This window comes from Mustelus asterias, unplaced genomic scaffold (assembly GCF_964213995.1).
Source record: "Mustelus asterias unplaced genomic scaffold, sMusAst1.hap1.1 HAP1_SCAFFOLD_106, whole genome shotgun sequence".
In the NCBI taxonomy this organism is placed as follows: domain Eukaryota; kingdom Metazoa; phylum Chordata; class Chondrichthyes; order Carcharhiniformes; family Triakidae; genus Mustelus; species Mustelus asterias.
In genome coordinates this window covers 138,861-152,857 of record NW_027590150.1, presented here as the reverse complement: position 1 = coordinate 152,857, position 13,997 = coordinate 138,861, and the positions used below count along the sequence as shown (strand labels likewise).

Below are 13,997 nucleotides of genomic sequence, written 5' to 3'. Positions count from 1 at the left end.
GAAAAAATTTATGAGACTGGTTCCAGGGATGAGAAACTTCAGTTATGAGGGTAGATCGGCAAAGCTGGGGCTGATCTCTATAGAGAAGAGGAGGTTCGATAGAAATATTCAAAATCAAGAGGGATTTGGACAGAGTAGATCGGAAGAAACTATTCTGATTGGCAAAAAGGTCAAGAAGCAGAGGACACAGATTAAAGGTGATTTGTGAAATAAGCAATGGTGATTTGAGGAAATCCTGTTTCCAGAGTGAGTGGTTAGAACCCGGCGTGCACTGACCCAGTGTGGGGAGGAGGAAGGTTCAAACAAGATTTCAAAACACAACTCGATAATTATCTGAAGAGAAAAAAAAATGTTCAGGATTACGAGAGAAAGACTGTGCACTGGCCGAGGGAGAGGCCAGGGAGGGATCGAGGGAAAGGACGGGAGTGACCGAGGGAGAGGCCGGGGAGTGACCGAGGGAAAGGACGGGGAGGGATCGAGGGAGAGGCCGTGCACTGACCGAGGGAGAGGCCGGGGAGTGACCGAGGGAGAGGCCGTGCACTGACCGAAGGAGAGGCCAGGGAGGGATCGAGGGTGAGGCCGGGGAGTGACCGAGGGAGAGGCCGGGGAGTGACCGAGGGAGAGTCCAGGGAGGGATCGAGGGAGAGGCCAGGGAGGGAGTGAGGGTGAGGCCGGGGTGTGACCGAGGGAGAGGCCGGGGAGTGGGACTGGGTGTGTCACTCTCTCAGAAAGCTGGTGTGGGTGTGAACACGATGGGCTGAATGACCTCTTTGTTTGCTGTCATCATTCTCTAATTGTAGTGAAGGCTCTGAGGAAAAGGGACTAACCGGCAGCTCCTTCAGAGATGATCCTGACCCTGCAATGCAGCTGTACATCGACAGGACACAGTCACAGTGGTCATGCTGAGTATATCCCTCATCGAGGAGACCACTGTGGAATTCTGCAGCCTCTCTATTTAAATAAAATGCTGATTTTCTATTCTTCCCAACAATGCGGATAACCTTTTTCCCCAAATTATACTTTATCATTCCGACGTTCCCATCTACTTACCCTATAGTGTGATGTATTTTCAGGCTGTGTAACTGGTTAAAGCTCTTTCCACACTCAGTTCACTGGAACACTCTCACTCGGGTGTGTGTGTGTGTCTCAGTGCTTTTCCAGTCACAATTATATCTGAAATCTTATCCCATGGACAGAATAGATGTAACATTGCTCCTTCCACATTCAAAGGCCAGTGATGTTCAGGGCTGTTACGGGGTTTCTTTCAGAGACAAAGTATTGCCAAAACTTTAGCTAATACAAAGACTTGTGACACAGCATCCTGGTGAAAGGCATTTTTATTGACCAATGCGAGACAAAACACCTGGAAAATGTGTACAAGGAAGGCCCGAGATGGCACGGGTGGATAATATCAGAATGTGGACCGGCCTCTCGATGGGACAGGCAGTGAGAGCAGCTGAGAAATCAGTGGAGAAAGATTGTTCAGAGTGCGGCCAACCCTGAGAACGAGGACGGATGAGCGACAAGACACCTGTAGTGATAGGAAAAAGACTATTTACTATCCAGGATAAAGTTAATGTAATCTATAGAAACTAGGAGCAGGCCATTCGAGTCTGCTCCACCATTCAATATGATCATGGCTGATCCTCGATCTCAATGCCATATTCTCCCCACACCGCTTGAAGCCATTAAAATCTAAAATAAAATCCATCTCTTCCTTGAATATATTCAGTGACTTGGATTCCACAGCCTTCTGTGGTGGAGAATTCCACAAGTTCACTGTCCTTTGAGTTCAGAATTTTTTCCTCATCTCAGTCTCATCTGACATCTGCTTTTGTGGATCATTTCAGTGGAAATGTGCCCTCGCTCAAAGAGAATCAGCCACTGGAATGAAAATTGAGAGACCGGCCAGTCCAACAGCAAGAAACCCTCTGACCCCCACACTTCACCAACTGTCAGAATGAACATGGTTCAGTTCCGGATGTGATTAACAGCAGCAATAAGAGCAGAATACAACCCCAGTCATCACTTGTGAACTCGCTGGTGTCTCAGCAGGTGGGATGACTGAGTGAATCCCTTCCCACAGTCAGAGCAGGTGAATGGTCTCTCCCCAGTGTGAACTCGCTGGTGTGTCTGCAGGTTCGATGACCGATTGAATCTCTTCCCACACACAGAGCAGGTAAATGGCTTCTCCCCGGTGTGAACTCGCTGGTGTGTCTGCAGGGTAGGTAAATCACTGAATCGCTTCTCACACTCCGAGCAGGTGAAAGGCCTCTCCCTGTCCCCGCTGTGAATTTGTTGGTGTCTCAGCAGATTGGCTAACTGACTGAATCCCCTCCCACAATTGGAGCAGGTGAACGGCCTCTCCCCAGTGTGAACTCGCTGGTGTGTCAGCAGGGTGGAGGAATCTCCAAATCCTTTCCCACACACGGAGCAGATGAACGGCCTCTCTCCAGTGTGAACTCGCTGATGTGCCAGCAGGTCAGATGAATCTCTGAATCCTTTCCCACACTCTGAGCAGGTGAATGGTCTCTCCCCAGTGTGAACGCGATGGTGTCTCTGCAGACTGGATAACCGAGTGAATCCCTTCCCACACTCAGAACAAGTGAACAGCCTCTCCTTGGTGTGAACTTGCTGGTGTACCAGCAGGGTGGATGAATCTCTGCATCTTTTTCCACACACTGAGCAGGTGAATGGTCTCTCCCCAGAGTGAACTCGACGGTGTCTCACTAGATTGGATGAAATACTAAATTTCTTCCCACAATCAGAGCAGGTGAATGGCCTCTCCCCAGTGTGAACTCGTTGGTGTGTAAGCAGGTCGGATGAATTAGTAAATCTCTTTCCACACTGATAGCAGGTGAATGGCCTCTCCCCAGTGTGACTGCGTCGATGTGTTTCCAGCTCAGATGGGGATCTGAATCCCTTTCCACAATCCCCACATTTCCATGGTTTTCCCATGGTGTGGGTGACTGCGTCTTGGTGCTTTTCCTGTCACTCTGATGGTAAAATGGGTGATGGTTTTCCCCGTCCTAATGAGTGACTCTGTCAGAGCTTGACGTGAAGTTTCATTTGAGATTTCTTCTGGCAAATCCTCCCCTTTTAATATCCTGTAAAAGGAGTTTACAAATGTCATCACAGTCAGTACAGCTCAGAAACTGAGAACAGACAATTCTAGTTGCTGTGGAACACTCTTTCCTCACTGGCTTAGAGTGAATAATGAATTTGAAACATCATTGCGAGCCATCAAATCAATCAAAATGCTCACAAAGGAGTGGAATTTATCTCCAGATGTACGGAAATCAGAAATAGTGAAATTATCTTCAATTCGGACAGAATTTTAAGAATCCGTGGAACCCCTACAGTGCAGAAAGAGACTATTCAGCCCATCAAATCTGCATCGATGATTCAGATGAATGAACATGGTTCAATCCTGAATGTGATTTAACAGCAGCAAAACAGCAAAATCCAACCCCTGCAACCACTTGTGAACTCGCTGGTGTCTCAGCAGGTGGATGACTGACTGAATCCCTTCCCACACACAATGCAGGTGAACAGCCTCTCCCCAGTGTGAACTCGCTGGTGAATCACACCAGTCCCAGAGCCATGAAACCTCTCGCAGATAACAGAGCAAAGCACTAAAAACTCTAAACTGTAGACGAATGCGCAATAATACTCACCTCTGGAACAATTTCACTGTTTTCAAATTTAAAACCTCCTGCTGGAGCCTGCAGCTGGAAAGATGCCAGAAGCACTGGAGTCGGACAACAATTGCAGTCTTCAAATCTTCTAATTCCCTGTGAAAGGAGATTACAAGAGTCATGTGTCAACAGTGGTTAGAGATTAAGAGATAAACATTTTTCTTGGTTTGAGATTGCTGTGTATAAATCCTCCCCTTCTAACCGTAAAAGGAGTTTCCAAAATCCATTAGTTAGTCCACAATATAAATTCATAACACCTCTCCTTCTGTTTCCTAGCATAGGATTATTTAAGATTGAAATGGTGACATAGGTTGCAGTTCAGACAAGGTCCACTACGATAATTCCTGGCATAAAGAAGTTTGTTTATTAAGGAAAGGTTAACAGGGTGCGTCGATACTCATTGGATTTTAGATAAATGAGAGGAGATCTAACTGAAGCACATATGATTCTGAGGGTACTTGACAGGGTAAGTGCTGTTTCCCCATATCAGGGAATCAAAAATTGCAGGGACAGTTTAAAAAAAGGGACAGAGATGAGGAGCAATTGCATCTCTCAGAGGGCCAGTAGCCCGTGGAGTTCTCTCCCCCAGTGGGCAGTGGAGATTGGTCATTGAGTATATTCAAGGCTGTGTTCGCACCGGGAGTTTCACCTCCAAGGGAGTTAAGGGTGAGAGAGGCTGGAGGAAAACTGAGTTATGACAATGAACAGATGAGCTCTGACGAAGGGTCATCCAGACTTGAAACTTTAGCTCTATTCTCTCTCCACAGATGCTGTCACACCTGAGATTTTCCAGCATTTTCTTGATCAGATGAGCCATGAGTTTATTGAATCGCAGAGCAACCTTGATGGGTCGAATGGCCTCCTCATGCTCCTAATTCTGATTATATTTTCTTCTGTTATTCGGATGGCCGCACATTCGCCCTGCAGCACCTTCCCTCTCGAAAGAGAGCGCCAATTAACCCGCTCTGTCAGTCAGTGAGTCAAACCTTTCCTCTCCTGGTCACCGGGACCCTGAAGCACCGCCTACTGGCCGCGCATGCGCTCTGCTCCCCGCAGAACAAAGATGGCGGCCGCTGCCCTGGGCCTGATGCCGGATAAAATCCCCGCAGCTGCAAACGCGGGACCCGCAGGCTCTTATTCGGGCCTTGCGGCCTACAGCGGGTGTTTGTGAAGCCTCCGCTCCCTCCGCACCCTGACTCCCGGCTCCATTCCTCCCTCCCCACTCTGACTCCCAGCTCCATTCCTCCCTCCGCTCCACACACTCTCACCCGTTGAAAAAAGCAACTCCGGCACTCGCAGAGCTCCGAGCAAAGTGACATTGCGCATGCTCCACATACAACACCGCGAATGCGCAGTGGGCTCCTGTGGAGTGAATAGGGTACTTTCACATCCGCAGGGAATGGTGGTTAACAGCAGCGCCATTGTAACCTCAAACAGTGAATATAAAATAACATTGTTAGCTATTGAGATAAGTTAATTTTTTTAAAACGCACATTATTGCGAATTGATGATCTGCTATGTTAAATTACTCAAATTCTCCTGTGGGAAGCTTTTACACTGTCTCCTCTCTTTCCCTTTCCCTGATGGTGCTGACTGTCTGGATTCAATCGCACAGTCACTGGTTCCTCTCGTTCTGTCTCTTCCTGATTCTGAATATTCGTTGTTTTACAGAATGATACAGCACAGATGGAAACCATTCAGCTCAGTATGCCTGTGCTGGCCTTTGGAAGATCTATCCAATAAATTCCATAGCCCTGTTGGCAAAGTCAGAACAATAAGACCCCGTTTGGAATATTGTGTGCAATTCTGGTCACCCTATTATAGAAAGAATATTATTAAACTAGAAAGATTGAAGAAAAGATTTACTCGGATGCTACCGGGACTTGATGGATTGAGTTATAAGGAGAGGCTGGATAGATGGGACTTTTTTCTCTGGAGCATAGGAGGCTGAGGAGTGATCTTATCGAGGTCTATAAAATAATGAGGGGCACATATCAGCTAGATAGTCAATATCTTTTCCCAAATGTAGGGGAGTCTCAAACTAGAGGGCATAGGTTTAATGTGAGAGAGGAGAGATACAAAAGTGTCCAGAGGGGCAATCATTTCACACAGAGGGTGGTGAGTGTCTGGAACAAGCTGCCAGATGTAGTAATAGAGGCGGGTACAATTTTGTCTTTTAAAAAGCATTTAGATAGTTACATGGGTACGATGGGTATAGAGGGATATGGGCCAAATGCGGGCAATTGGGATTCGCTTAGGGGTTTAAAAAAAAAGGGCGGCATGGACAAGTTGGGCCAAAGGGCCTGTTTCCATGCTGTAAACCTCTGTGACTCAAATATATATGCTCTCGTGAACTGAGAGCTTAATGGAAAAGGTATTCCAGGTTGATACATCTCAGACACATTCACCTGTGTGCAAAGATTGATTGTCCCGTTTATTAAGCATATATTAAATGCTCACTGGAGTGAAACGCACAGAGTACCTGTTAGACTTTAATTGGATGATTCTACAGACTGGACAAGCCATGGTAACATTGTGAATAAAGGGAGTGCTCCTGGTGTTAAAGAGTAGACAAATTGTGAGATTACAAAGTAAAGTCATTAATATCCTGAAACTTCACAATTATCACTAGGCTGGGATATTGAAGCATGAAAGAATCCCACATACCTAACAGAAGAAAGAGACAAAGTCCAATCATGTTAAAGTCATATCCCTGTTTGACTATTAGAGTTCGTAGATTGACCTGGGTTTTATGAATCAGGTCCATATCAGTCTGGTGCTGTGTCTTTGATTTCCAGTGACAGTATGTGGCATCCTTATTAAATTGGCACCACACTATTTAGCCCAGAAATCTGAGGACATCATCAATACAGCCCATTACTGATAGAATCACCAACCATTCTGAAAGTTTCATTAGTTGTATCTCCTTCACTGGAAACAACTTCTCTGGCAAAAAAAAATCACCCACCACTCCAAACTCTGAATGATTGGGGATGTTGCTGGTAAGTGTCCGGGACAAATTGCTATTTGTAAGGTGAAGGTAGACCAGCAGCAGGAGTTAGTGAAGAGGGTGATGGTAAGAACCAGGCAGACTGACTCACCAAGAAAGCTGCTTTGGAGGAGATTCCATGGACTTCACCCAAAACATAATCATTGGCACTGGTCTGACAGACTCCAGTTAAACCTGATTTTAAAACTCGTCACGATCCTGACTCTGATGTGACTGTGGTCAGATAGGCCGTAGACCATAGGAACAACTTTCCCTTATGGCTCACAGCGAGTAAGGACTGAACAATCCTACAAGGTGGATTGAATTTAACTTGCTGCATTGTGATGTCTTACGAAACATGGGTGGCACGGTGGCGCAGTGGTTAGCACTGCTGCTTCACAGCTCCAGGGTCCCGGGTTCGATTCCTGTCTCGGGTCACTGTCTGTGTGGAGTTTGCACATTCTCCCCGTGTCTGCGTGGGTTTCCTCCGGGTGCTCCGGTTTCCTCCCACAGTCCAAAAATGTGCGGGTTAGGTTGATTGGCCAGGTTAAAAATTGCCCCTTAGGGTCCTGGGATGCGTAGATTAGAGGGATTAGCGGGCAAATATGTGGGGGTAGGGCCTGGGTGGGATTGTAGTTGGTGCAGACTCGATGGGCCGAATGGCCTCCTTCTGCACTGTAGGGATTCTATGATTCTATGAAAACAACTAGTTTAGTTTAGGGATTAAATTAGGAAGTGTTTCTCTTTTGATTCATCCTTATGTTCATAATTACTACCGGTGGCTGAGGAAACAGGAGGATGTTCCTCACCACCTGAATCTGTCCAAATTAATCTGGCTCTGTGAAATAAAATGTCCAAATGGACACATCCCATCTGAATGATGTTCCCTGGGAAACATTGCAGGTTGATTATACAGGCCCATTATCCACAGTAAAAGGAGGGAGCGGGTATATCCTAGTAGTTCGCTTGATGGATTGAAGGTTTTGCAGTCTGAAAAATAAGAGACCCAGCTTGTCAATCCTTTCCTAGTATCTAGTACCTACACATTTCTGATATAATTATTGTAAATTTTCTCTGTTCCCTTTCTAATGCCTCAACTTCTTTTGGAGTTTAAGAGCCGTGGGGTTATGCTGCAACTGTACAGGACCTTGGTGAGACCACATTTGGAATATTGTGTGCAGTTCTGGTCACCTCACTATAAGAAGTATGTGGAAGCGCTGGAAAGAGTGCAGAGGAGATTTACCAGGATGCTGCCTGGTTTGGAGGGTATGTCTTATGAGGAAAGGTTGAGGGAGCTAGGGCTGTTCTCTCAGGAGCGGAGGAGGCTGAGGGGAGACTTAATAGAGGTTTATAAAATGATGAAGGGGATAGATAGAGTGAACGTTCAAAGACTATTTCCTCGGGTGGATGGAGCTATTACAAGGGGGCATAACTATAGGGTTCGTGGTGGGAGATATAGGAAGGATATCAGACGTTGGTTCTTTACGCAGAGAGTGGTTGGGGTGTGGAATGGACTGCCTGCACTGATAGTGGAGTCAGACACTTTAGGAACATTTAAGTGGTTATTGGATAGGCACATGGAGCACACCAGGATGATAGGGAGTGGGATAGCTTGATCTTGGTTTCAGATAAAGCTCGGCACAACATCGTGGGCCGAAGGGCCTGTTCTGTGCTGTACTGTTCTATGTTCTATGGATACACTCAGTCTGCAAGTAGCTGCAGTATTTTAAACATCATCCTCACGAAAGCCTTCCCAATGATGCTAAGGAGTGAGATGTCCCTGTAGTTGTTGCAATCTCCTCTGTCACTGCTGTTTTTGTACATTGTGATGATTTTTGCTTCACGCACGTGGAATGATTCCTGCCTCCCAGCAGGGTAGGAGGTGGAAACAATAGATGTGACTTTCTGTGTTTGACCAGTTCAGCTGTAATTCCATCCTTGCCGGGAGGCTCTCTCCTTGCTCAGCAATCTATGGCCTTTCGCAGCTCAAATTATGAGGGTTCCTCATCCAACTCAACCATGTCAGGAAGCTGCAGGAGAGTCAAGCAGAGACTGGGACATGTCTGTCCCATGGAGTACGGCTCACAGTCGTATTCAACCCAGCGGGACATCTGTTTACTTGTTGGTGAGAACTTCATCATTTGCTGATTTCAGGGGGGCAACTTTAGTGATTGTAGGACAAAGTGGCCTCTTGATCCCATCATGCACAGCATGCAGATAATAAGGTTGGACTAGGAGATTACAGGGACTGGGAACGTCCGACATGTGGAGTTTTTTCAAGGAGCAGCTACTGCGAGTCTGTGATAGGTATGTCCCTGTCAGGCAAGGAGGAATTGGTAGGGCTAGGGAACCGTGGTGCACCAAAAAAGTTTCTTTGTTGGTTAAAAAGAAAAAGGAGGCTTATGTTCGGATGAGACGTGAGCACTCGGGTAGTGCACTAGAAAGCTTTAGATTGGCTAAGAGGGAGTTGAAGAGCGAGCTTAGAAGGGCTAAAAGGGGACATGAGAAGACTTTGGCGGATAGGGTTAAAGAGAATCCTAAGGCGTTCTATAGGTATGTCAAGAACAGAAGGTTGGTTAGGGCAAGTTTAGGGCCAGTTATAGATGGCAGAGGGAAGTTATGTGTGGAACCGGAGGAGATTGGTGAAGCATTGAACCAATATTTCTCTTCGGTGTTCACGCAAGGGGACATGAATATAGCTGAGGAGGACACTGGGTTGCAGGGGAGTAGAATAGACAGTATTACAGTTGATAAGGAGGATGTGCAGGATATTCTGGAGGGTCTGAAAATAGATAAATCCCCTGGTCCGGATGGGATTTATCCAAGGATTCTCTGGGAGGCAAGAGAAGTGATTGCAGAGCCTCTGGCTCTGATCTTCAGGTCGTCGTTGGCCTCTGGTATAGTACCAGAAGATTGGAGGTTAGCGAATGTTGTCCCATTGTTTAAGAAGGGGAACAGAGACTTCCCCGGGAATTATAGACCGGTGAGTCTCACTTCTGTTGTCGGCAAGATGTTGGAAAAAATTATAAGGGATAGGATTTATAGTTATTTGGAGAGTAATGAATTGATAGGTGATAGTCAGCATGGTTTTGTGGCAGGTAGGTCGTGCCTTACTAACCTTATTGAGTTTTTTGAGAAAGTGACCAAGGAGGTGGATGGGGGCAAGGCAGTGGACGTGGTATATATGGATTTTAGTAAGGCGTTTGATAAGGTTCACCATGGTAGGCTTCTGCAGAAAATGCAGATGTATGGGATTGGGGGTGATCTAGGAAATTGGATCAGGAATTGGCTAGCGGATAGGAAACAGAGGGTGGTGGTTGATAGTAAATATTCATCATGGAGTGCGGTTACAAGTGGTGTACCTCAGGGATCTGTTTTGGGGCCACTGCTGTTTGTAATATTTATTAATGATCTGGATGAGGGTATAGTTGGGTGGATTAGCAAATTTGCTGATGACACCAAAGTCGGTGGTGTGGTAGACAGTGAGGAAGGGTGTCGTAGTTTGCAGGAAGACTTAGACAGGTTGCAAAGTTGGGCCGAGAGGTGGCGGATGGAGTTTAATGCGGAGAAGTGTGAGGTAATTCACTTTGGTAGGAATAACAGATGTGTTGAGTATAGGGCTAACGGGAGGACTTTGAATAGTGTGGAGGAGCAGAGGGATCTAGGTGTATGTGTGCATAGATCCCTGAAAGTTGGGAATCAAGTAGATAAGGTTGTTAAGAAGGCATATGGTGTCTTGGCGTTTATTGGTAGGGGGATTGAATTTAGGAGTCGTAGCGTTATGTTGCAACTGTACACAACTCTGGTGCGGCCGCACTTGGAGTACTGTGTGCAGTTCTGGTCCCCACATTACAGGAAGGATGTGGAGGCTTTGGAGAGGGTGCAGAGGAGGTTTACCAGGATGTTGCCTGGTATGGAGGGGAGATCCTATGAGGAGAGGCTGAGGGATTTGGGATTGTTTTCGCTGGAAAGGCGGCGGCTAAGAGGGGATCTTATTGAAACATATAAGATGATTAGAGGTTTAGATAGGGTGGATAGTGATAGCCTTTTTCCTCTGATGGAGAAATCCAGCACGAGGGGGCATGGCTTTAAATTGAGGGGGGGTAGTTATAGAACCGATGTCAGGGGTAGGTTCTTTACCCAGAGGGTGGTGAGGGATTGGAATGCCCTGCCAGCATCAGTTGTAAATGCGCCTAGTTTGGGGGCGTTTAAGAGATCCGTAGATAGGTTCATGGACGAAAAGAAATTGGTTTAGGTTGGAGGGTCACAGTTTTTTTTTAACTGGTCGGTGCAACATCGTGGGCCGAAGGGCCTGTTCTGCGCTGTAATGTTCTATGTTCTATGTAATCATGCCACAGGCAGTTTAAAATTATTCACACAGGAAGATGCAGTGTTTATTTGCACAGTCTCTTGTTGCTTTTTACACATCTGTCTTGGCTACTTCCAAGTGATGCAGTGTTTCAGCTGTTGGGTTGATGTTGTACATCAGATAGGCTTTGCTTTTTGCTTCAATGACAGAAGTCATCTCTGCTGAGTGGGTCTCAAACCAGTCTTTGTTGTGGGTTCCACCTTTACCAAATGTTGCTTCTGCTGTGTCAGAAATTATTGAACTCAGCGACTTCCCAGTTTCATCAACATCAGTGTTGATTGATGAAGCTTTTATTGATGAGCCTGTTAAATATTTCACTGTTTTGTTCAAAATATTTCTTTTGTTTAGGTTCCTTCACAATACAGTTTCCCAATTGAGGTGTCGCTGTGAAAAAGTCAGTGAGAACTATCAGGAAGGATTAATCACTACTTTCTACGGAGATGTTTATCAGTGGAAACTTTCAGACACTGAATTTTGCATCAAAGATCAATTTAGGGTTGAATTTTACTGCAACCAGGTTTCTGTTGCGAATTCTTGAATTAAGGAGAAAGATCACAGATTATGCTTTTAGAAAGGGACATTGCAGCCCTGAAAATCTTGACACCTCCAGAATATTAAACTCCAGCCAGTTATAGGAATGTTAACATCAGAATCACACCTCTGTAATCACTTGTGGACTTGACGGTGTTTCATCAGGTTTGATGACTGAGTGAATCCCTTCCCACACACGGAGCAGGGGAACGGTCTCTCTCCAGTGTGAACTCGCTGGTGTGACTGTAGATTGTTCGAATGAGCAAATCTCTTCCCACACTTGGAGCAGCTGAATGGCCTCTCCCCGCTGTGAACTCTCTGGTATGTCAGGAGGTGGCAGAATCCATTCTCTGTAATCACTTGTGAACTCGCTGGTGTGTCTGCAGATGGGATAACTGAGTGAATCCCTTTCCACACAAGGAGCAGATGTATGGCCTCTCCCCACTGTGAACCCGTTGATGTGTCAGCAAGTTAGATGATTGAGTGAATCCCTTCCCACACTCAGTGCAGGTAAATGGCCTCTCTCCAGTGTGAACTCGCTGGTGCATCTGCAGGGTGAATGATTCAATGAATCCCTTCCCGCATTCAGAGCAGGTGAATGGCCTCTCTCCAGTGTGAACTCGCTGGTGTGCCAGCAGATGGGACAACTGAATGAATCTCCTGCCACAGTCAGAGCAGTTGAATGGTCTCTCCCCAGTGTGAACACGCTGATGTGTTTGCAGGCTGCATAAGCGACTGAATCCCTTCCCACACTCAGAGCAGGTGAATGGCCTCTCTCCAGTGTGAAGTCGCTGGTGTGTCAACAGATTCCATGAGTGAGTGAATCCCTTCCCACACACAAAGCAGGTGAACGGCTTCTCTCCACTGTGAACTCGCTGGTGCATCCGCAGGTTGTTTAAATGAGTGAATCCTTTCCCACAGTCAGAGCAGGTGAATGGCCTCTCCCCGGTGTGAATGCGTCGATGAATCTCCAGCTCTGATGGGGAACGGGATTCCTTCCCACAGTCCTCACATTTCCAGGGTTTCTCCATAGCGCCGGTGTCCTTGTATCTCTCCAGGTTGGATAATCAGTTGAAGCCTCGTCCACACACAGAACACATGTACAGTTTCTCCTCACTGTAAATGGGGTGATGTTTTTTCAGGCTGTGTAACGATTATAGCTCTTTCCAGTCAGTTCACTGGTACACTCTCACTGTGTGTGAGAGCCTGTGTGTCTCGGTGATTTTACAGTCTCACTGATGTTCAAAATATTTTGAAGTAGATTTAAGAGAAAAACATTTCTCCTTCTCAACTCAAAGGCCAATGATTATCAGGACCTGATAAATTGAGTAACTCTATGAGACCTTGATGTGATGTTTGGTTTGAGATTTCTTACTGAAAATTCTCATTTCCAGATATCCTGCAAAAGAAATTGACAACAGTCATCACTGTCAGTCCAGGATAGAAATTCAGAACAGAAAATTATAGCTTCTATGGAACAATATTTCCTCATTCTTTCCCTCAAAGCTCCATCCCTCACTCTCTCCCTCTTTTCTTACTCTGTTGTACCCATTATACACCCTCCCAATTCTCCTGAAGTTGCTGATTAAGGCTCACCAACAGATCCATGCTCACCGTGTCCTGTCTGGGACACAGAGACCATCTGACAATCTTTATGCAGACTACTGCCTATATGTATATTTTGTGCATTAGAATTTGTAGAGTACAGGATTGTATAATACAGGATGTGTGGCTGGGGGATGTGAAGAAGAATGAGAGGGTGCAGAGGAGATTTACCAGAAGGATAGCAGGGATGAGGGAATTTAGTGACATGGTTAGTTGGAGAATCTAGGGTTGATCTCCTTGCACTAAAGCAGGTTGAGGGCAGAATTCATGGAGCTGTATGAGAGATTGTTGCTGTGGAGAAAGGCAGAGCTGTGACTGGTGACAGGATTTTTGGGGTAAGAATTAGTTTTAAGTACTTTTCCGCGGGTGTTATTTATTTATTTAATTTAGTTTTAAATTTTGGCGCGCAACCGGCAGTGGCCGCGGGGTTTACTGGGAAGGGTCTCTTGAGTTTTTTTTTAGTGCACAGGAGGTTTAAAAGGCAGGTCCCACTATCTAGCGGGCAGCGGAGTGAGACGGAGCTGAGTGAGAACTGAGGGGCTTTGGCTCACCGGGCTTAGGCAGAAAGGGCGAGCAGGGGTGAGTTTCTTATTTTTAAAAAATTTTATTTATAAGTTACTTTTCTCCGGGTACCTTGGTAGAAATAATTTGGAACAGAGAGGAATATTCTTCATTCACTTTTTTCCCTGTGTTTAAAAGGGCAATTATGACTGTCAGGCCAGTATGTTGTTCCCAATGTAGGATGTGGGAGGTCCTGGAGGCTCCTAGCCTCCCGGACGACCATATCTGTGCTGGGTGTGTTGAG

At 46.1% G+C, this 13,997-nt stretch overlaps 1 protein-coding gene across 1 annotated transcript; it reads right to left on the bottom strand.

Moving 5' to 3' along the window:
- Positions 1 to 1,326: 1,326 nt before the first annotated feature.
- Positions 1,327 to 12,618, bottom strand: LOC144484388 (uncharacterized). Its single transcript, XM_078202908.1, has 4 exons — positions 11,948 to 12,618; positions 11,786 to 11,894; positions 3,713 to 3,715; positions 1,327 to 2,847 (listed from the first exon to the last, which is right to left on the bottom strand). Exons 1-4 carry the CDS (start codon positions 12,616 to 12,618, stop codon positions 2,026 to 2,028), a joined length of 1,605 nt encoding a protein of 534 aa, XP_078059034.1. The 3' UTR covers positions 1,327 to 2,025.
- Between the last annotated feature and the right edge of the window lie 1,379 nt (positions 12,619 to 13,997).

What these genes read in the sequence shown, in the direction of transcription:
- LOC144484388 (XM_078202908.1), bottom strand. Translation starts at nt 12,618, where the DNA reads ATGGAGAAACCCTGGAAATGTGAGGACTGTGGGAAGGAATCCCGTTCC. An exon ending in ACACACCAGCGAGTTCACAA is followed by an intron (nt 11,895 to 11,947) that starts GTGATTACAGAG and finishes GAGAGTTCACAG; the next exon opens with CGGGGAGAGGCCATTCAGCT.